General features: G+C 49.4%; 1 protein-coding gene across 1 annotated transcript in view; it reads right to left on the bottom strand.

The window, feature by feature from the left end:
* SEMA6B (semaphorin 6B) overlaps positions 1–24524 on the bottom strand; it is a 1705299-nt gene that overhangs the window by 1394215 nt on the left and 286560 nt on the right. Inside the window, exon 3 of the mRNA XM_040341109.1 lies at positions 23226–23340. Within this exon, the coding sequence (XP_040197043.1) occupies positions 23226–23340 (115 nt within the window). The remainder of the gene's footprint in view (positions 1–23225; positions 23341–24524) is intronic.

Raw genomic sequence — 24524 nt, 5'->3', positions numbered from 1 at the left:
AAAAAAAGGCAAGATGAAGAATGCCTGGAAGGGGAGAGGAGCTGGAGTACCTGGGAAGAAATCCAGAGAAAAAACAGCAGAGCAGCAGCCTAGGGAAGGAAACAAAGAAATGTCATTAGACATCCCGCTGCCATCTTGGAAGAGGGCAAGAGACACTGGCGCTGTCATCAGTGTGCTGCGCCCAGAGAAAAAACAGCAGAGCGGCCGCAGAGCTGACAGGGGGATGCGGTGAAGCGGGGGAGAAGCGTGGGACTACCTAGTCCAGCAAGCCCGCTAAGGAGGTAATCTAAAAGTAGAAAAAATAAGGTTCTAGACACCCAGAATGAGGATGCATGAAACACAGCAGAGTGGCAGCAGACTTCTTAGTAAAGGATACTGATAATAAAAGAGTGACCCACTGCCGAATCTAAGCTTATTTAAAGCTTGTAATATGCCAGGATATTGCCGGGATTTTAGCCCCTGAGACCACCAGAGCGGGGCTCCCCCCATAAAGCTCTATTAGAGACTGCACAGGGGGGACTTCCAAACAGGAGAGGCTGAACCTGCAGGGGCGATAGCGGTAGGAGGCAGCTGTACGTCCACGTCCTTGTCAGGTGAGGATAAAAAAAGAGAATGATGCCGGGTGTCTCCCCTTCGAATTTATAGCTAACCAATCCTGTCAGGTTGTGGGGGCGGAGTCACAACCCAGTGTGTGCTGCCATGAATGCGTCAGGAAAAGAGCTTTTAAAAAAATATAAAAATGAAGGAACACTAGTGTCTTTTAAATGTTACAGAGAATATACAGTAACAGGATATTTAAAAAGGAAATCAAGGATGCAAAAATTCAAAACGAACAACATATTGCAAAAGATAGTAGGGCAAACCACAAAAAAAATATTCAAATATATTAATAGTAAAAAGGTCAGGTCTGAGCATGTAGGCCCCTTACAAAATAATCTAGAGTGGGTGACTGGGGACAAAGAGAAGGCTAATTTATTAAATGCTTTCTTCAGCTCTGTGTATACAATGGAGCATGGGGGAGCTCATGTCCATAATGGGGGTTGTAGTGACAAAGCCCCAAATCCACAATGGCTCAAAAGTGATATGGTCCAGAAATATTTAGACAGAATAAAGGTGGATAAAGCACCTGGACCAGATGGTATACACCCACGGATCCTAAAAGAATTGAGCTCTGTAATTTCAAAGCCATTGTATCTCATTTTTAGGGACTCGTTAATGACGGGAATAGTACCACTGGATTGGCGCAGGGCCAATGTGGTGCCCATATTTAAAAAGGGCACAAAGTCTTTACCAAGTAACTATAGACCCTTTAGTTTAACTTCTATAGTTGGGAAGATACTGGAGAGATTAATAAAAGACCACATAGATGAGGTTTTGCTGGAAAAAAAACGGTAACAGAATGACCCATGACACCCAGAGACTTTTGAAGGATGAGGGGTACTCCTGTGCCAGCGTCACTAATGACTCTTGGGTCTAGGGTCATCCTGTGCCCCTTTTGGGCATAGGGTGACTGGGAAATATTAATTATAAATTACATGAGATGGGACATTACTGATAATTCATGTTGCAGGATATCTTGAGATATTACAAGTGGTTATTCTGACTCCACCAGGTCAGTGGAGTGTTTTCATTCAATGTGAGGACACTGTGAGGATGCTTTTGAGGTGTTAATTGGGGCTGCTCCTAGACATTCCATTGTCCATTGTGAGATGCTAACTAAGTCGTAAAGGTCAGATGTCTAGCTTTTAGGTGTTAAGTCAGCCTGGCTCCTAAGACCTCTCATAATGTATGCTAATACTGTTTTATGTGTGGAATGTACTTGTCAAGATGTAGTAGTTACCTCCTCTAATTGCGAGACGGGACGTCTGGGGATGACTAATGATTAACTCAACGGAATGTCATTGTCTAAGGAAGGTGTATTCAAGCCCATTGTGTGATGTGTGGGTGGAGAGTTATTTGTCCCTGTGATTAACTTTAACATGCTGTACTGTATATAAGAAAGCTAAGATACCATTAAAAGTGTTCATACATTTTGAAACCAGAGAACAGAGCTGTGCGTGTCTCGTTCATTCTGGGAAATGGGATGGATCGTGTCTGCTAGATTGTGGAGTGTCAGATAAGCTGTCGTGGTTGATGGAATGGGAATATCGTAAACGGTGGTGACCGTTACAAAAACTATTTAAGCAACAGACAGCATGGATTAATGAAAGACAGAAGCTGTCAGACAAACCTGATTTATTTTTATGAAGAGGTAAGTAAAACCTTGGACATAGGCGTGGCTGTGGACGTGGTATATTTGGATTTTGCAAAAGTGTTCGATACAGTTCCGCACACACAGCTCATGTGTAAGGTAATGTCTACAGGATTGGAAATATCAGTTTGTAAATGGATAGAAAACTGGCTGAAAGAGAGAATTCAGAGAGTAGTGGTTAATGATTCTTACTCTGATTGGTCTAAGGTTATCAGTGGTGTACCCCAAGGTTCAGTGTTGGGGCCCTTACCTTTTAATATCTTTATAAATTATATTGGGTCTGAGATCAAAAGCAACATTTCTGTCTTTGCAGGTGATACCAAGCTATGCAGTGGAATACCGTCCTTACAGGATGTCTCCATTTTACAAGCCGACCTCAATGCTCTGTCTAATTAGGCGACTAAGTGGCAGATGAGGTTTAATGTTGATGAATGTAAAGTTATGCACTTGGGGGCTAAGAATATGCATGCATCATACATACTAGGGGGAGTACAACTGGGGGGATCTGTAGTGGAGAAGGATCTGGGGGTTTTGGTAGATCATAAGCTCAATAATGGCATGCAATGCCAAGCTGCGGTTTCCAAAGTGAGTAAAGTCCTTTCTTGTAAGAGAGGTATGGACTCCAGAGAGACAGATATAATTTTTCCCAGGGGCAGACTGGCCCAGGTGGAAAAGTGGACATTGCCCCCCAGGCCGCTCACATTATATTTAAAACGGCCGTGGTCCGCAGCACTGTTTTTTTTATTTTTTCTAAAACTCGGCAGCGGCGGCCGCCGATTGGCTGGCTGGCTGCTGCCGCGCTGCATTGTGGGAGTTGTAGGAAGGTCATGTGGCAAGTCAGGGGAGGGTCAGGGCACGAGCGCCGTACATCTATGTGACTCGTGGGCTGGCTGTGGCTGCAGAGAAGAGTCAGTGAGACAGCGAGAGACTGCACTGAACTGATCCCTCCATCCCACGCTGCAGCTGTGATCCAGCGATGTGTCCTGTGACAGGGATGTTAGCTGCACCTGTCACAGGGCTGAGAGTGTTCTGTTCTTACAGAGGACAGCCCTCACCCTCCTCTCCACCAATGGGAAACGATAAGTTCAGCCTTCTCCCGCCACTCTCTCCCTGTGCCCGTTCACACTCGATGCAGCCGTGTGCTGTAAAGGGAATGTGCGGGAGGGAAACTTTAAAGTCAGCAGTTGCAAATCACAATGTCACAACATGAAGATGCGGACAGCCAGGGAGCCTCCTGCTGGGAGTGGGACTGTGCAAGTAAGTGAGCTGTGACCAGACTCTCCCCTTCTCCCTCACCCTCAGCCTATCATTTAACCTCTTGTCTGCCAGGCACTGTCACAATTTCCAGCTTTCAGTGCTCTCATACCGAGTCCTGGTTCACATTGGAGTGATTTAGCATGTGATTTGACATGTCAAATCGCATGCCAAATCGGCAGCACATGCCAGCAATGGCATGACTAGGGCAGCCGGATACCTTACTGCACCAACCAACACAAGTACATACCCCACTTATCACCTCTGCAAATAACCACACTGACACCTGCTGGATTAAAATGGCCTGTTAGGCCTTTATTTAACAAAATAACCAAAATAACTATAAATATATATATATATATATATATATATATATATATATATATATATATATATATATATAAAATTATATATATATATATATATATATATATATATATATATATATATATCTCCCAATCCCAAATATTTAACACATTAATATTTTAAATAAACATTTTACCACTCCTTGGTTGTCAGCCCCCTGACAACCCCCTGATCACTCTTTTTGGCCTGTGGTACCATCGTAGCTAACAACATGTCCCCAGTCGCAACCACCGCCTCGAGGACCCTAGCTGACCACAGACCCACCCACTTCTCCCCTGGTGGTCCAGACTGACACCAGACCACCAAGGAGGACTCCATCCCTGAAACGTGCCCCCACCGTTTTACCCAACCATCCGTCTCTTTAGAAAACGTCAGGGCACCCACCGCCACCGCGGAACAAGTGAGACCATCTCACACTTGTGCCCGCCGCCAAACAAAGAAAGCCCTCCTGATGCCCTCCTCCAATCCCAGGGCCCAAAGATCAATCCCAATCGGGTTGAGATGCACCCCATCTCCTCTCAAATACCTCCAGGTCTTGAATTCGAGCTCGGAATGGCCACCCCACCCTGTTGGACCGCAAACCTGCCCACCTCCCTATTTACTTTTATACGGGCCTTATCTAACCGTTCCAGCGACTATGCCTCCCTCCAAGCCATGCGAGCAACAATGTCCGACCAAACAATAATTAAGTCAGGGAAAGAGGCCCGCAGCCGCCGGAAATCCCACTGGATGTCCTTAATCACCTGGCGCATAGGACGAATGCCCAGGTCGTTCCCACCCACATGTATGACCAAAATGTCCGGAACCCGGTCTAAGCTGGCGCCCCTGTGAACCTCAGGCACTACCTTTTGCCACATCAGTCCCCGGATACCAATCCACCTGACCCTTCCCTCCTCTCTAAACATGCCCAGCTGCCTACCCCCGGGCCTTGGAATCCGCCCCGCCTTGCCCCCAAAAAACAAAAGAATGTCCAAAATCCAGATTAGGCATCCTTGGGGATCTGAAATGACATAATGAAAAATACCCAGCAAAAAAGGCCCCAAATAACACATAACATGACATCTCATAACCACATCAGTCAACATATTCATAACAAATGAGGACGAACATAAAGTCTATATCTGTTAGATTCCCATCTGCCAATCCGCTTTACAGAATCTGCAGGCAAACCCCACCTTGACGCCTCAGTCGCTGCCCCAATGTGAAACGAATGTGCCGAATACTCCCCTGGGACCAAACCTCCCTCCTTCAGACACTTACGAAAAACCGCCGTAAATTGGAACCTCGACAGACACTCCCCATTCTGATGAACAAAGAAGGCACCATCTCCCCGTGGGCGAACCCCCAAAAATTGTCTTACCACCGCCACTGGGCAGGTTAACGGGCAATTCCCCTGAAATAACTCCACCCTAACTCCCCTTCCTTGCTGATCAGTCTTTGAGCGCCTGATCCAGATCGATACCTATTCCTCCAAGCACCGAACGTCCCGAAACTGTAGGCCTCCCCCCCACCGACTTGGAGGGGGAAACTATTTCCCCCACCCTGAATGCCCCAAAAAAGGCCAAAACAAAAACGGCCCGGAATAGTATCTGTTCGTAAGGCGATGAACATACACGCCCCAAATTCCCCAACACCGTATCCAGAACTGCAAATGAAACCGGGCGCCTGGAATCTCGGGAAGAACCGCCCTTCCTATATCCCCTCAACACCCGGCGCACCACAAAGGATTTTGTAAAATCCCTGAGGCCTGCCATTTGGAATAAAAACGCCAACGCCGCCATTTTCTTACCTATGGCTGCTCCCGAAGTCCCTTGTTCGTAATTGCTGCAAACGAAAAACAAAACCAATGCCTGTACTTCTTCCGGGTCCTCCGACCCTCCTACCTCCTCCCTCAGCGCGAACCATTCCTGCCACACTTTTGAATACGCCCTCCATGTTCCTGCGCTGAGCGACTGCCGTATCAATCCTGCGGCGACTCCAGTGCAATGGCCCACAACTTCTGTGGGCAGGGCTCTCCCTGCCCTTCTGCCTCCGGCGCCAGTGTCCGAAATTCCTCCCACTGGAAACGAGACAAAGCATCCGCCAATCTGTTATCCACTCCGGGAATATGCACCGCATAAATCAAAGCATTTATCCTTAGACACTTAAGCACCAGGTAACGCAGCAGCCTAATCACTGGGGGGGAAGACGCCGAGATATTGTTAATGGCCCACACCACCCCCATGTTGTCGCAATTGAAACGCACCTTCTTATTTCTGAGAGACTCCCCCCATAATTCCACCGCCACCACAATGGGAAATAACTCCAGTAGCACCAAGTTGCGAAGGAAACCAGCTTCCTTCCATGCCTCCGGCCAGGGCTCCGCGCTCCACCGACCTTGACAATAGGCTCCGTAACCCACTGACCCCGCCGCATCTGTGAACAGAACCAAATCAGCATTGCTGGCCGGCCCTGTCTGCCACATCGAGCGGCCATTGAAGGAATCCAAAAATGTCCCCCAGACCTTCAAATCGTCCCTCAAGTCATTGGTCAAACGCACAAAGTGGTTCGGCACCCGAACCCCCGCCGTGGCCGCTGAAAGCCGCCGGCAGAAAATGCGCCCCATAGGAATGATTCTACAGGCAAAATTTAACTTTCCCAACAAAGACTGCAACTCCTTCAAGCGAATCTTCCTCTTTTCCCCGTGCTACACTTACCTCACTCCTCAGTGCCACCAATTTGTCCTCCGGCAACCTACACTCCATGGCTATAGAGTCAACAGTAATCCCCAAGAGAACCAATTCAGAAGTAGGGCCTTCCGTCTTGTCTGCCGCCAAGGGAATGCCAAAACGCTCCGCTAAGTACTGCACCGTCCCTAGCAACACCCCGCAACAACGGGACTCCGGGGGGCCCACACACAGGAAGTCGTCCAAATAGTGGATGACGGAATTCACCCCCGCCACCTCCCTGACCGCCCATTCAAAAAATGAACTAAAAGCCTCAAACAAGGCACAAGATATGGAACAACCTATCGGCAGGCAACGATCAACAAAATATTCACCCTGCCAGTGACACCCTAACAAACGCAAACTGGTGGGATGCACCAGCAAAAGCCTGAATGCCGATTCGACGTCCGTCTTTGCCATCAGGGCACCCCTGCCGTATTTCCTAACCCAGGAAACCGCCGCATCAAACGACGTATAGGAAACCGCACATTGCTGCGGGTCGATACCATCGTTCACCGAACCTCCCTTCGGGTATGACAGATGATGAATCATCCGAAACTGCCCCGCCTCCTTCTTAGGAACCACACCCAGCGGGGACACTATCAAACCTGCCAACGGCGGATCCGGAAATGGGCCGGCCATCCGGCCCAGCGCCACTTCCTTGGCCAATTTGGCCGACACCACCCCTTGATGGAGCAGAGCCGACCGCAAATTCTTCGACACCGGAGGAACCTCCAGCATCGTACTAGGAATTACAAAACCCTCCCTGAAACCCGCTTCTAAAAGGCACGCCGCCGCCCTATCCGGATACTTACTTAGAAAAGGCAGCATCCTTACCAGTCTCACCGGCGTCATTCCCTTTTCCAGCGCCCTCTCCGGACCGTCCCTTCCCTTGCTTAAAACACCTATTGAAGGCATGTGCCCCTCCACACCCTGAACACTCGTGTTTGAAGCGGCATGATCCGCCAAACCTACAGGTTCCGTCATTGAACTGCCAACAAACCCCTTTCTTTTTGAGGGCCGGCGATCCTGAGGAGGAAGCGCCGCCGGCCCCCCCTGGAAAAGACTGGCTCGTAGCCCTGGACGAGGTCATCAACCTCATCCATAAGCTGATGTCCTTATGGTCCCACCGAATGGAAGGACGAACGGCCTTGCGCTGACGAAACTGCTCGTCATACCGAAGCCACGCTAAACCACCATAAACCCTATGCGCTTCATGAATGGCATCAAGGTAACAAAATAACGCGGAGCAGTTCTCGGGGGCCTTTTCCCCAATCACGCTCGCAAAAATCGCAAACGCTTGCAGCCAATTTGCAAATGTCCGCGGAATAAGCCTGTACCTGCGCTTCTCCTCCTCATCTTTCTTACTCTCGTCCGGTTTTACCCGATCGAGATTAAATTTCTCCAGCGGGAGCAGGGAAAAAATGTCCACAAACTCATCCTTCCCAATTTTTTCCCTCACCTCCGGCTTCAGGTCGCAACTCCCGTTGTGGGCGCCGTCTGCGTGGGGGGGGGTAACCACTGTCGCCTGCGCTGTCTGCGAGGGGGGGGCTGACACCAAGGGGGTACCGACCTGTGTGGGAGGGACCCAAAGACTAACCGGGGCTGGCACCTGGGGAGTACTCCCATCTAACCTGCGTAGAAGCTCCCGCAAAGCATCCCAGACCCCCCCTTCCTCCGTGGGACTAAGGACCGCCACCCCCCCACTAATCCCCTGTGACGCTACAGGCCCCCCTCCCCCTTAGTACATTGAGATTTTGTCTTACCAGGTCGGCGCGGCCGTGAAGGTCCTCCAGCCGATGTTCCCGCTGCTCTCACGTCCTCCAGGGGGTCCTCCGTCAGCTCCCCCTCCTCACTGCTGCTGGATAGCACCGCCGCCTGCCCGTGTGGCCGCCGACGCTCCTCTCCCACTCCTCCTCGACCGCTGGACACGGCTGGCGTTGTGAAAGGTGCAGGGGCGACCCCCCCCCGAGGGCTCTCCCCTCCATCGCTGCTGAACTCCTCGATCAGGTCATCCCTCAGCGCCGCAGCCGCGGCCTGAGCTCCATTTTCCCTCCGGCCAACCCTCCCAGGCCCCGACAGAGACCTGGAGGCGGGGCCTCCCGACTGGCGCGAATAGCCTGCTGCCGCTCCCGCCCCACCGCTAGCCGTGGCTCCGCCACGTGGTAGGCCGTTGCCTGTGTGTCGTGCTAGGCCGGCGCCTGCTGGAGGGTCCTTCCCACGCTGGGCCGCCCCTCCGACCGGAGCATCGCCAGAGGGGGCAGCCGAATGCATCTGGGCCCGCACTACCACCGGGGACGAAGGCCTGGAAACCCGGTGAGCCTCACTACGCTGCGCGCCCTGCGCCCCCCCCTGCCCGGGAAGTGGACGCTGGGGCCTGCTTTGCGGGGGGGCCCGACGGGGACCAACTGGGGATCCTTACCCGGCGTTGGGACCTAGGGGTATTGTCCGGGCTAAAGCGCTCCGGCGGTGGATGCAGGCCGCGCGGTGGAAGGGCCCTGCTGCACCCCCCTCAGAGACGCGGTGATCTGGCTTTGCAGCCAGTCCGCTCCATGGATCTCTGCAGCGGCCTTAAGCTGCTCTAAAAGACTAGCTACCTCACTCATGGTCCCTATCTTTTTTCTACAGGTGCCCGACCGAGCTGCGACTTTCCTCTAAGGCTTCCTCCCCCAGACTGCTGCTGACCCCTCCTTCTCTCTCCCAACGTATCCAGCAACTCCTCCCTCCTTCTCTGCTCCTCCAATCAGGTAAGTCTCATTCTGCACTAAACACACCCCATTCCTTTAACCTCTTCCCCACTGCAAGCTACCTACACCCTGTCATGTCTGTCCTCCACCTACGTTTCACTACGGCTCCGTACGTGTCTTCATCCAAATCGGTGCAACGCTGCATTTGTGGCGTCACATTGATTACCAAAAGTAGTTTCTGTACTACTTTTGGTGACTTCAGGGTGTAATTTCCATTTACATCTGTGCAGAAACCCACACAGATGTCTCTGAAATCACCCCACAAAGTCGGGACTGACATGCGGGAATGAAATTGTGCGATTTCCCACAGTCAGTGTGAACCTAGGCTCTGAATGACAATTGCACGATCATGCAACACTTACATTTCTGTACATTTTTTCACACAAATGGAGTCTTCCTTTTGGGCACCTATAGGTGGCACTATTGGGCAGCATTAATGAGCACCACTGATAGGCGGCACTGATGGCCTCTGATAGGTGGCACTGATGGCCTCTGATAGGCGGCACTGATGGCCTCTGATAGGTGGCACTGATGGCCTCTGATAGGCGGCACTGATGGCCTCTGATAGGCAGCACTTATGGGCAGCACTGATGGGCACTGATAGGTGGCACTATTGGGCAGCAATGATAGTTGGTACTATTGGGCAGCAGTGGTGGCCTCCGATAGGCGGCACTGATGGCCTTCGATAGGCAGCACATATGGGCAGCACTGATGGGTGGCACTATTGGGCAGCACTGATGGGCACTGATAGGCAGCACTGATAGGCAGCACTAATGGGTACTGATAGGCAGCACTGATAGGTGGTAGAACAGATGGGTGGCACAGATGGGCACTGATAGGTGGCAATGATGAGCATTATTGGGTGGCATTGATATCTGTAGGGGACACTGATGGGTGGCAATGATGGACAGCACTGAAAGGCAGCACTGACTGGTGTCACTAATGGGCACAGACTGGCGTCACTTGCTGGGCACTGCTAGGGCTGCACTGTAAAGTGCCCTAATTATCTGTACAGTCTCCCCTGTGAGGAGATGCCGCTGATCGGCTCTCCTCACATGCTGTCATATAAATGTGATTTGTTGTTATTGGACACAGCCGATTACATTGGTAAAGAGCTGCGTCATCGTCTCTTTACCAAGACTGGGATCATGCTGTGTCATATTTGTCTTGCATCATAACATCAATATCCATTATAAAACCAGGTGGGCGGGCATTGATGGTGAGCTGATTCGGTAGTACAATGGGCCACTCAACTGGACTTGCCCCCCAGGCTTAAGGCTGCCAGCCCTCCCCTGATTTTGCCCCTGTACAAATCATTAGTAACACCTCATCTGGAATATGCAGTTCAGTTTTGGGCTCCAGTTCTCAAAAGGGATAATCGGGGGACTGGAGAAAGTGCAGAGAAGGGCAACCAAACTGATAAGAGGCATGGAGGAGCTCAGCTCAGATTAGAAGAACTGAATTTATTCACTCTAGAGAAGAGGAGAATAAGGGGGGATATGATCCACATGTATATATATATGTATATCCACAATATATAAGGGGTCCATATAGTGAACTTGGTGTTGAGTTATTCACTTTACGCAGTAAAGACTGTAAAGACTGAGGACAAGAGATTTACATCTAGAGGAAAAGAGATTTAATCTCCAAATACGGAAAGGTTTCTTCACAGTAAGAGCTGTGAAAATGTGGAACAGACTCCCTCCAGAGATGGTTCAGGCCAGCTCAGTAGATTGCTTTAAGAAAGGCCTGGATACTTTCCTAAATGTACAGTACATAATATAACTGAGTGATAAGATTTGTAGGTAAAGTTGATCCAGGGTAAATCCGATTGCCTCTCGGGGGATCAGGAAGGAATTTTTTCCCCTGCTGTAGCAAATTGGATCATGGTCTGTTTTTTTTTTTACTTCCTCTGGATCAACTGTGGGTATGGAGTTGGGTGTATGGGATTGTACTATGTTTTTTATTTTGTTTGTTTATTTTTTTTTTGTGGTTGAACTGGATGGACTTGTGTCTATTTTCAACCTGACTAACTATGTAACTATGTAACACAACCTACACACACAGCCTCTGCCCGCCTGTGTAGTCCTCTATAGTGATGTCACGAACCTAAAATTTTCGGTTCGCGAACGGCGAACTTCCGCAAATGTTAGGGAACGGGCGAACCGCCATAGACTTCAATGGGCAGGCAAATTTTAAAACCCACAGGGACTCTTTCTGGCCACAATAGTGATGGAAAAGTTGTTTCAAGAGGACTAACACCTGGACTGTGGCATGCCGGAGGGGGATTCATGGCAAAACTCCCATGGAAAATTACGTAGTTGTCGCAGAGTCAGTTTTTAAATCTATAAAGGGCATAAATCACCTAACATTCATAAATTGTTTGGAATAACGTGCTTTAAAACATCAGGCACCAGGAGGAGGATGGTGGCTTTGAGCTTGTGTGTGTCAGGGTACTAGCTCCACCTCTGACAGATTCCCGCACATGCGCGGTAGAATGACGTTTCGATGCATGCCTGTGCGTGGTTTGCGCGCACACATGCGCGGTACGGCAGCGCGCCGTGTGCGTGGAAGCGCGCACGTGCACGTATGCGGAAACCCTGGGGCCAATCAGAGTCCGGACACTCCTATTTAAACCAGCAGCCTTCCCTGAACAGGTTGCTGGTTTGTCATCAGCTTTAGTGAGTTTACCTGTTGCCATATCTCCTTGTTTTGACCCGGACTTCCTGACGACTCTCCTCTCACCCGGAACCTCTGACCCTTTGGCTAACGTACCTTGGATTGCTGCTGTCTCTTGCCCTTTGACCTTGGCTTGTACCTACAGACTTTCTCTGCCTTCTCCAGCCCTTGACCCACGGCCTGTGACCCGGACTTGCCTTTATATTCTGCTTGTTTCTTCTGGGCTTCCTGCCGGTAGCTGCCTGATCTCCAGTTGCTTCCAGTCTTCCACGCCTGCTCAGCCACCTTCAGACGCACCAAGTCTACCAACCTGCTTCCGGCACCGGTGCCTCCTTGTGCCTTCCCTCCTCTGTCTCAACTCCAGAGAGTGGACTGCACAGGGTCGCAAGGGTGAACCGTCCTCAGCATCTCGGCCTCTGTGTGTACAGGTTCCTGATAGTGTGCTGCTTGTACTCGTCATTATGTGTTGATCCCATAGGCGTTTGTGATGTGCGATCATGTGCCTTCGCAAAGCAGTTGTACCTAGGTGGGTGTTGGATTTCCCACGACTCAGTTTCTTTTGGCACAGGTTGCAAATGGGATCACTGTTATCAGAGGCAGACACACAAAAAACATGCCACACTGCTGAGCTTTGCAATGATGGCATTCTGGTGGTGGCAACAGCATGCGTAGATTGGCGTGCTGTCTGGCTGACCCCGGGTGCTGATACATGCTGTCTGACTGTGCCACTAGCTCCTTGCGACAACCTCCCCCTGCTTCCTACTCGTCTCCTCCTCCTCTCTGTCTCCCCATCTGAACTTTCCCCCTGCTCTTCTTCTCTTCGAGCGGGCACCCATGTGACATCCCCGGACACATCGTCATCATCAAGCGCTTCACTTGTATCTGGAAACTCAGCAAAGGAAGCAGCAGCGGGTACATCATCATCATTACACCATACGTCCATGTGTGTAATGCTGCCTGAGTCATATCCCTTTTATCTACATCCTCTGGCAATAATGGTTGCGCATCACTCATTTCTTCCAACTGATGTGTAAATAACTCCTCTGACAGATCAAGTGAAGCAGCTGTGATGCTAGTGTTGGTGGTGGTGGCATGCGGGCGAGTGGTAACTTGAGAGGTGCCCGAAGCTGAGCTGGAAGAGGATGGTGCGTCAAGGTTCCGAGCGGAAGCTGTAGAAGATTGGGTGTCCTGTGTTAGCCAGTCAACTATGTCCTCAGAAATTTTCGAGTTCAGGGTACGTGGCCTCTGAACACTGGGGATTATTCTAGGGCCAAAGAGAATCACAGCACCACGACCACGACGGCCCCTGCGGGGTGGCCTGCCTCTGCCTGTCATTTTTTTTTTTATTCGTTTAGTTGTACTGTGGTGTCCCAGTACAGGTATTTGCTGTAGGCCCTGTCAGATTGAGGCCCTCGGCTTGTGGGGTCTCCCCTGCAGGGACTCAGCTAGTTATGATGTGATTTATACTGTTATGGTTGATAATACGTTTATTAGGTGTGTATAGCTTTAAGAGGTTTAGTCAGCCATCTCATGTTCAGTCAGAGTGTATTACCATCTCATGTTCAGTCAGAGTGTATTCGAGTCGGGAGGACTAAGTGCTAGAGAAGACCTTATTGTGTTGTGTTATACTACAGGTCAGTCTCTATGATCCACAGCTCTCAACCAATGGGCTTCAGTCTCATCAGGCCCTTATAAGGGATTGTACTTCCTGTTTAAGCCAGTCCAGACTACACACAGTTCCTGGCAGAGCAGAGCAAAACACAGTCAGAGAAGCAGTGCAGGCCAGAAGCCTCCAGTTCAGGAGAAAATACAGCAAAGAGTGGAGTATCCCTAAACATTACAGAACCAGTACTTCAGCTCATTTATCGGATCAATCCGTTATTCCGGCGAAAAGCCTCAAGTCTACAGACACTTCAGTAAGTGTATCTATTTTTCAGCCTAGTTAAGCATAGGCCCTGAATTACTAATCCGGCTTTTGCAGCCGAGTATATATATGATCAGCTAAGCTCAAGCATTATCAGCCGTGTGATCCTCTAGAGACTGCCTGCAGAACATTTTGACACTCTGTTTAAACGCTGTGAAGATTTTGACACCTGCCTTCATGCCAGTAAAGCCTTCGTTGTTTTAACCCCTGTTGTGGACTGTGTTATTACCATCCTAACTAGCGGGGATACGGAGGCCCCCGGAGCTGTAGTTTCCCGGGGTATTCCAAGACTACAGTGGCGTCACGTGACAGAGAGGGTTAATACCATCTGGCCCTCACTAAGGGTTAATACCACCTGACCCTGGGCTCCTAGCCCCAAGAACCAAGTAGCTAACCATCAAGCGCATGTGTGTGGCCGTGGGGCTCACCCTCCCCGGTCACCACATCGTTTTCTGGCGTCACGAACAGGAATACGGGTGTACGCCTTAACCATTCAGCCACTAAAGCAAGTCCCCCCCCAGAATCTGAACTGTGCCATTGAAAGTAATTTACTCAGCGAGTCGCATATACAAGTGGTGGGGGAGGTGAAAGAAAGACTGTTAGCTGCCATTGTTAAGTGGAGAAAGTCTGTACCTGAAGGGGTTAAATTGTTTCCAGCATTTCCCGCGTGGGAGCGGTCACAGCTCCGCCCAGTCAAGCCCCGGCGGTGACGCCTCTTCAGTGTGCAAGCCGGAACTAGAGAATCCACTCTGTGTTGCACGGAGGAAACAATTGCTCACCGGACCAAAAAAGGAAGTTGCCGGGCGCAGCCATAGCAACGTGTCCGGCAATAAAAGACAGCGCACTCAAAGACAGCGCTCTCAAAGACAGCGCTCTCAAAGTTCTTAAAGTGACAGCGCACTCAAAGACATCGCACTCAAAGACAGCGCTCTCAAAGTTTCTTAAAGTGACAGCGCACTCAAACACGGCTACAACATGTCAGCCCCAAGATCACCAGATGCAGGTGATGTACCAGATCCTCTTGCGGCTCCTGCACAAGCTACCCCTCTGGGATCACCTCCAGTACGATGTCATGACAGTGGGGCCCCCCCATTCTACCTGGGGAAGCCTGTGTTGCCTAACTACAGAGGGGATCCCTTTTCCCTCAAGGATTTCCAGGAGAGCTTCCAAAGCATTTTCTCTCTCTACTCTCTCCCCCCTAACCAACAGGTGCTGTTGCTCATGGGACAGTTGCAGGGACCTGCACGTGAGGAAGTCCGTACCTGGCCCACTTCTGAGAAGACTACAGTAGATCAGATCTTCGAGGCATTACATCAGGTATTTGAGTCCCACTCACCCTCAGAGGTCCGCCTCTGATGTTAGCTGTACAGAACCCCAATATGTCTTTTTTTGCCTTTAAGCGCCTAGCCCTTCAAGTTATAGAGCAGGGGGCAAGCCCCGAGGAGCATCCTGACCCTAAAACGGAACCCATGGGTGCGGCGGCGTGCCCTGCACCACTGTTACCACCAGCCCCCGCACCCGTGGCTGTCCCCCCGGCCTCCACTACAATTACTGAGATTCAAGAGGTTAGACAAGATATTGCCCAGCTTACCCAAGTGGTAAAGGAGTTGGCTAATCACACCACTCGGGTACTTAGAGAGCCTCCAGAGACTAGGAGACCTACTCCTGCCCCTCCTCCCCGTTCTAGCGGGCCTCGCTCGGGACCCTCTAGTAGGCCTTACTGTGATTTCTGTGACAAACCCGGTCATTGGAAGATGCAATGCTGGGCTTTAAACGGGCGTCCCCTGAGGTCGAGGACCGGCCCTCAGGAAAACGAATCACAGGTCCAGCAGAAGAGCCAATATACTCAGGACAGTCCTTATACATTGCATCCTGCCCCTATGTAAATGTTACCATAGATGGTGTCCAACTGCAGGCCCTGATTGATACAGGCTCACAGGTGTCTACCATCTCTAAGGGCCTATTCTATAGGTACTGGAATGTCGATTCATTGTGTGAACCAGATGATATGGATTGTAGTGTCATGGCAGGGGACGGGAAACCAATTCCCAGACATGGGTACTGAGAGCCCACTATTCAGCTGAGAGGTCACACACTTAGAGGTCAAGGTATAATTGTCACTAATGTCACGGTACCAGGGGCCACAGAGTTTATATTGGGGATGAATATAATGAGACATTGCTTCAGTGATATTTTGGATGCCTTGCATGCCTCTCTCCCCCACATGTCTCCCTCAGGTCAGAGGACTGCGCAACACCATCTCAAAATTCTGAAAGCAGAACAGAAGTTCGCGAACCGGAGAGGAGAAATCTGTAAAGTTCGGATCCAAGACATGAGGTCCGTGACCCTGCAGCCGAACACAGAGACAATTTTGTGGTGTCGGGCGCGCCCTGGTGTAAGGAATCAGGACTATCAGGCCTTACTGGAGCCCATACAATCTGAAGATTTTCCTTTGGTCCGAGTTGCAAGGAGCCTAGTGACGGTGGTGAATGGACGGGTCCCAGTCCGCCTAGTTAATTTGTCCGGCGTAGCCACCACCCTACCAAAGTACACTCCAGTGGCCCAACTTGTTTTCTTGGACTCCAGTGACATACTCTCTTCACGGAAGGCGGCCCAACAGCTGAGTGCCCAAACCGTGTCAGGGGCTACCGAAAATTCTCCAGAACCTTGGTGGCGCCAACTGCAAATAGGAGGATCTCTCACCCCACCAGAACAAGTCGAAGGGGTCATCGAGGTGGTGAAGGAGTGCCAGAGTGCCTTCAGCAAACACCCAACCGATTTTGGAAAAACCTCCATGATTAAGCATCGAATCCTGACCGGCGATAAACCCCCCATCAAGGAAAGGCATCTGCCTGTGGCACCAGGCATGTACCAAACCGTCAAGAAACTGTTAACCGACATGAAGGAGGCAGATGTAATACAAGAGAGCCAGAGTCCCTGGGCAGCACCCATGGTGTTAGTTAAGAAGAAGGATGGGACCATCCGTTTCTGTGTTGATTACAGGAAATTGAACGACATCACCCATAAAGACGCATACCCTCTCCCCCGGATTGAGGAGTCACTCACCGCGCTGGGTTCTGCGGCCTACTTCTCTACATTGGATCTGACCAGCGGATACTGGCAGGTGCCCATGGCCGTCGAAGACAGGGAGAAAACAGCCTTTGTCACCCCCATGGGTCTTTTCGAATTTAAAAGTATGCCCTTTGGGCTGTGCAATGCCCCAGCTACCTTTCAACGGCTGATGGAGAGATGTCTGGGACACCTTAACTTCCAGAGTGTCCTACTCTACATGGATGACGTGATTGTGTATTCCAAATCCTATCAGGAACATTTGACTCACCTGTCCGACGTCTTCCAAGTACTGATCCAGCATGGTCTGAAAGTCAAACCCTCCAAGTGCCACCTACTCAAGCCACAAGTACATTACCTGGGCCACGTCGTCAGTGCCGAAGGGGTCCAACCTGATCCAGCTAAAGTCGAAGTTGTCAAGAATTGGCCTATTCCACGCACCGTTAAGGATATTCGGAGCTTCTTAGGATTTTCAGGATATTACCGCCGCTTTATTCCTCATTTTGCACAAATTGCCGAGCCATTGACCTCTCTCCTGCGAGGCACGGCGAAGGGGAACTATAATGGCAAGCTGCCTGTGGAAAGGGCCAAAGAGCAAGAGGTGGCCTTCCAGGCTCTAAAACATCTATTGACAGAGCCTCCCATCCTGGCCTATCCGGATTATACTCAGCCTTTCCGACTGTATACAGATGCCAGCTTTGAAGGACTCGGGGCAGTGTTGTCCCAGATGCAGGGAAAACAAGAGAGGGTGATAGCTTACGACAGCCGGAATCTGCGAGGGGCTGAGAAGAATGATTCTAACTACAGTTCCTTCAAGTTAGAGCTCCTGGCCCTCGTGTGGGCAGTCACTGAAAAATTTAAGGACTATTTGTCAGCCACCTCATTCACGGTCTACACCGATAACAACCCCCTGGCTCACCTGAACACCGCTAAACTAGGTGCCCTTGAGCAAAGATGGGCCTCCAGACTGGCCAACTATGACTTCTCTATCAAGTACCGAAGTGGCAAGTCTAATATTAATGCGGATGTGCTATCACGCATGGCTCCTGGCGAAGATCCCCCAGTGGAGGACAAGTGGGAAGATGTGGAGATGCCTCCCTTCTATCAAAGATTCGTGAATCAGGATGTGGTCGTCACCCGGGAGGGGAGTGAATCTGGGTCTAAAGCAATCCAGGAAGACCTGTATACCTGGAGGACCCTACAGGAAGAAAGTCAGACTATGGGAGATCTGCAGGAGTATTTATTGGCCAGGAGGGTACCTCCCCGGTTGCGACGGGGCCAGAATGACTACGAAGCGATTGTGGCGTCAGAGGAAAAGACTATTTGTGCACAAAGGAATGGTGTACAGGAACTTCTTGGACCCAGTGTCGGGTAAAAGGCTACACCAAATTCTGATCCCTCAGATAGATGCCGCCATGGTATTGAATGCCTACCACGACCAGTCAGGACACTTTGGGGTCCATAAAACAGAAGCCACCATCCGACGCCGGTTCTACTGGATTGGAATGAGGAGCGACGTTGAAAAGTGGTGCAGTGAGTGTGCAGTCTGCAATATCACCAAGAATGGTCGCAAGAATGCGCGAGCACCTCTCCATTCCATTCAGAGCGAGAGGCCCAACCAATTGGTCGCCTTGGATCATGTCAAGCTGTCACCTACCTGGTCCGGGTATTCATATGCTCTCACCATGGTGGATCACTATTCCAAGTGGGTAGTGGTTGTGCCAGTCAAAGACTTAACAGCCAAGACAACAGCCCAGATGTTCTACACCCATTGGGTACAGATACTTGGATGTCCTGAACCTGTCTTGTCCGACCGAGGTCCGGCCTTTGAGGCCCAACTGTTTCAAGAATTGTGCCAGTTCCATGCTTGTAAGAAACTCAGGACCACTGCCTATCATCCGCAAGGGAATGGACTCTGTGAGAGGATCAACCAGGTGTTTATCCACATTCTGAGGGCGGCTTCTGTATCCCGACCTGAAGAGTGGCCTCAACTAATGCCCGAACTGTTGGAAATCTACAACAATACCATCCACTGTTCCACTGGTTATACTCCATTTTACCTCATGATGGGCCGACACGGTCAACTGCCTAAAGACAGGGTCTTTGGACTTCAAGCACCTTTCAACCACTCCCCCCAAGCCTCTTCGGAGTGGGTCTCGGAACATCAGAAAAGGATTCAGGAAGCGAGAGAGATAGTCAACAAAAAGATGGGCGAGGCACACTATAGGCAGCAACAGGACTACAACCGCCATGCCTCTGCCCAGCCGTTGCAAGTTGGTGATAAAGTCTGGCTGAAGAAGCATCCTAGAACCCATAAGTTGGACTCCCTTTGGGAAACTGAACCATACGCAGTGATTTCCATCCCTTATCCGGACTCTGATGTCTACTCAGTTCAAAAAGCCGGATATGAACCTCAAGTTGTCCACCGAAACCAGATCAAGCTGTGTCACAAAGGGAACCTGCCTGTGTTGGTGCCTCCTTCTGCACCACCAAGTCTTCCACCTCCAGTTCAGCCAGCACAAGTGCAGCCCACCAAGCCAGTTGAGCCTGAGAGGCCACTCCTGATGTTCGAAGATGATCCTCTCTTCCCTTCTGATCAAAACGTCTTCTTTGGTTATATGCCAATCAGTTCCATTCCATCCACCTCAGTCTTGGCACCAGAAGGTGCAGCTGTCAGTCCAGAAGAAGCAAGTGTTCAAGGAGAAAACAGTGCTCCAGAAAACTCAGAAATGGTGTTGCGTAGATCCACCAGATCTAATTTCGGATATCCCCCAGCAAGGTATAGGGATTAATCCATTAATTATACATACAGTACATGTAGATAGACTACATACACCTCAGTTAGTATATATCTCAAGTATACGTCATTACTAACTAATATGTCACTAGTTACCTACTTACCTTATTTAGTGTATAGGAACATACCTGGCCAGTAAGTCTCCTATCCCTCACTTAAGCACTACAAAAAGAGAAGGGTATCCTATAAGGAATGTCTAATTGTGTACTTCAGACATAGAATAAAAATGTCTAGCAAATATTAAAGTGTGTTCTGGGGAGAAGAGCTAATAGCCTAAGGGTCCCAGTAGCCAAGGCATTGGGTAGAAAGCCTCCGGCAGCCCAATCCAAAATCTGGCCAGTCTTAAAAGTGTAATCTAACAATAATATACTGTTCAAAACTGAGTGATAACGTTTAACAGATATGTATTCTGTCTGGGACCCAGATAACCACTTACCCTGCACAAAATAATGATCTCGCTTTATCTAATAAGCCTGCAAGGGACATTTATGTGTATAATGCCTCAGGACTTATCATATGATCCTGTTCGTATATGTTTATTTTTTCCCAAAGAACCTGGAATTGGTGTACAAATGCCTCAGGATTTCTAGTGGCCCCAAGGTCACCTCATTCCTCAATCCGTCAGTGCCTTAATCGTCGAGGACGACTTCTGTTTAGTGGTGGGGTTTGTGGTGTCCCAGTACAGGTATTTGATTGAGGCCCTCGGCTTGTGGGGTCTCCCCTGCAGGGACTCAGCTAGTTATGATGTGATTTATACTGTTATGGTTGATAATACGTTTATTAGGTGTGTATAGCTTTAAGAGGTTTAGTCAGCCATCTCATGTTCAGTCAGAGTGCATTACCATCTCATGTTCAGTCAGAGTGTATTAGAGTCGGGAGGACTAAGTGCTAGACAAGACCTTATTGTGTTGTGTTATACTACAGGTCAGTCTCTATGATCCACAGCTCTCAACCAATGGGCTTCAGTCTCATCAGGCCCTTATAAGGGATTGTACTTCCTGTTTAAGCCAGTCTAGACTACACACAGTTCCTGGCAGAGCAGAGCAAAACACAGTCAGAGAAGCAGTGCAGGCCAGAAGCCTCCAGTTCAGGAGAAAATACAGCAAAGAGTGGAGTATTCCTAAACATTACAGAACCAGTACTTCAGCTCATTTATCGGATCAATCCGTTATTCCGGCGAAAAGCCTCAAGTCTACAGACACTTCAGTAAGTGTATCTATTTTTCAGCCTAGTTAAGCATAGGCCCTGAATTACTAATCCGGCTTTTGCAGCCGAGTATATATATGATCAGCTAAGCTCAAGCATTATCAGCCGTGTGATCCTCTAGAGACTGCCTGCAGAACATTTTGACACTCTGTTTAAACGCTGTGAAGATTTTGACACCTGCCTTCATGCCAGTAAAGCCTTCGTTGTTTTAACCCCTGTTGTGGACTGTGTTATTACCATCCTAACTAGCGGGGATACGGAGGCCCCCAGAGCTGTAGTTTCCCGGGGTATTCCAAGACTACAGTGGCGTCACGTGACAGAGAGGGTTAATACCATCTGGCCCTCACTAAGGGTTAATACCACCTGACCCTGGGCTCCTAGCCCCAAGAACCAAGTAGTTAACCATCAAGCGCATGTGTGTGGCCGTGGGGCTCACCCTCCCCGGACACCACAGTACTATGCGTGCAAGCTACTGTGACACCAGATATGAGTGGCACTGTGCACTGGCAGAAGTTGGCAGAGTAGACGCTGTAGGCCTGACACACACGCCTGCAGACAACTAACTGCTATTCTATTGCAGTCAAATTTTTTTTTAAATGTTATCTACTGTGCCACCAGATATATGAGTGGTGGCACTGGGCAAGTGGGCACAGTATACGCTGTGAGCCTGACACACGCTGGAAGCCAGGCAACTGACTACTATTCTATTGCAGTCAAATTTTTATTTATTTTTTAATGTTATCTACTGTACCACCAGATATATGAGTGGTGGTGGCACTGGGCACAGTATAAGCTGTGAGCCTGACACACGCTGGCAATGGCAAACAACTGACTACTATTCTCTATTGCAGCCAAAATATATATATTTTTTTTAAATGTTATCTACTGTGCCACCAGATATATGAGTGGTGGGTGCGGCACTGGGCACAGTAGTATACACCAGTGTTTCTCAACTCCAGTCCTCGGGGCGCACCAACAGGTCATGTTTTCAGGATTTCCCTCAGATCAAACTGCTGTGGTAATTACTAAGGCAGTGAAACTGATAAAATCACCTGTGCACAATAATGGAAAGCCTGAAAACAAGACCTGTTGGTGCGCCCCGAGGACTGGAGTTGAGAAACACTGGTATACACTGTGAGCCTGAGACACACACAATTAGATTACAGAGAAAAAAAAAAGCAGACTGATATACTAGCCCTAAAAAGGGCTGTTTGGGGTGCTGTCAGGACGCTGTCCTGACAGCAGAGATCAGATGAGTCTTTCAGGACTGGAGTGGACACTGAAAACACTGGTCTAGCTATAGATTTCCCTATTAAAACAGCAGCAGCTACACTGTCCCTCCTCTCACTAAGACTGCAGGTTCCGAATGATTCTAAAATGGATGCTGTCCAGGAGGTGGGAGGGTCTGGGAGGGAGGGTATGCTGCTGATTGGCTGGAATGTGTCTGAGGACTGTGAGGTACATGGTCAAAGTTTGCTCAATGATGACGAATAGGGGGTGGATCGAACATCGCATATGTTCGCCCGCGGCGGCGACCGCGAACAAGCGATGTTCGCCGGGAACTATTCGCCGGCGAACAGTTCTGTACATCACTAGTCCTCTACCCAATGAAACATTGTAATAGGCCATCCTTAATAATCACCAGGAAGTATTTTCTTCCCCAGAACATCTCCCAGAATAATATTGCGGTCTCCACCAGGTGCTTTCTATAGAATTCACTCTAGTAGTTCGCTGGACAGTCATTTGCTGTATAGCAATAATGTCCTCCCGGAAAGACTTCATTCATATTGCCAGGGAAGTCACCTTTGGATGGAATGCATTTTAAGAAATCCCAGAGGTCTACCTTCAAAGTATTGGGCAGGCCAGTCAGTTTGGATCTCCCTAAGATACATGTTTAGGACAACAATCTAGCCACTTTAGGAACTTGGATTGGGTAGGCACCATCTTGGATAAAACTGGGCTTGGTTGGGAGGCAAAGAAACATTGTCCAGTTTGGAGGTATCAATCCTGGTCTTGTAATTGCTTCTGTTTAGGAATTGTTTTCAGGTACCTTTTTGACAGTTTTTTTCATGTCCTGTAAGGGTAAAACTTAGTCGTCGAACAGGTGTTTACAGTGTGTGCTGCTTACTCATGGTCCAGACATGCCCCTCATTCAGTTTTTATTTTAATTTAATAACTTATACTCCCACAAGCAGTCAGAAAAAGTTCTACCTAGGCACCATCTTACCTGTCCCCGATGTAAAGTGTTCTGTTCACCCTTAACATTTTTTGCACATTCAATGGCTCTTTTGCAGGAATTCTGTTGTGACCATTCCCTATGAATACAGGATATGTCCCGAGATCTGAGATAAACAGCAGTCAGAAAGAAGTAGAAAGAAAGAAAAAATTAGATTGAGTAGAAATTAGCTAGCTAAATTACCAATATCTATATATTGATTGGTCTATTATACACACATATGTGAGATAGTTGCTTAGGTATATTCTATCAAAACTTGGGAAAATCAGAATATGTTGGTTGCAGTCAGGGATGGACTGGCCATTGGGACTACAGGGAGTTTTCCTGGTGGGCTGATGGCTCAGTGGGCCGGCTTTAGTGACAGCGGACCGCCGCCCCCCTCCGCTCCTCTGTCTCTCCCTCCCCGCAGAGCTCACCTCCTCTCCCTCCCCGCAGCGCTCACCTGGGGGGAACAGAAAATCAGGGGGAGGACCAGAGGAGCAGGGACGAGGACAGAGGAGCATGGGGGAGGGGACAGACAGCTGACTCAACAGCTATAGCCTGGGAGTTTCTCACTTCTGCCTAAACTTGTCCCATAAGGGGGGGGCACCAAACTGATTCTTTGCCCCGGGTGAAATAATGTCTAGCTTCCCCACTGGTACTGCCTATAAGAGTACCAGTACCAACCGTCCTACACTAATAAAGTAGAACGGCTAGTGAAGGGGGAGAGGGGGCTTGGGTGGCCGGGTGGGGGGGGTGCGGGAGTTGTCCGGCCGCCATAGGAGAGACCTGTCAAAGTGGGCCAGTCTGGATGAAGTCCAGGGCCATTTTTTTGTCCCAGTCCAGCCCTGGTTGCAGTGGGTGGAAGAGAGAGGGAGAAATAGACTGCATAGCGAGCCTTTTAAGTACAAGCTAACTATAATGTATTTTTTTTTTTTTCTTGTGAGGTATCTTGTGAAAATGCTGCCCAGTTTGCCTGATCTTGTCTATATTTATTGCTGGAATTAAGCTTTGTGTTCCTAGTTTGAAACCTGAACTGCTGTGTGGACTTTCACCACCTATACTAAAGCACTCATTTGAGGCTTTCTACCCCAAGAGTAAGCCAAAAGACACTGTCATCATTGCATGTGGTCATCCAAGATGAATGATGATCACTAACCACTACTACAGACACTTTAGAGACAGTAGAAAGACCAGGAGGGACATCTTTAAACAATTTACTGCCAGTGTACAGAACCTGTAACAGAAGGTACCGTGGGACCCAGAAGCTTTTAGAAAATATGAGATACTCCTGATTCAGCTTTCCCAGAT

The sequence above is a fragment of the Rana temporaria genome, chromosome 1 (genome assembly GCF_905171775.1).
Source record: "Rana temporaria chromosome 1, aRanTem1.1, whole genome shotgun sequence".
Taxonomy (NCBI): domain Eukaryota; kingdom Metazoa; phylum Chordata; class Amphibia; order Anura; family Ranidae; genus Rana; species Rana temporaria.
This window is presented reverse-complemented; position numbering and strand designations above follow the sequence as displayed.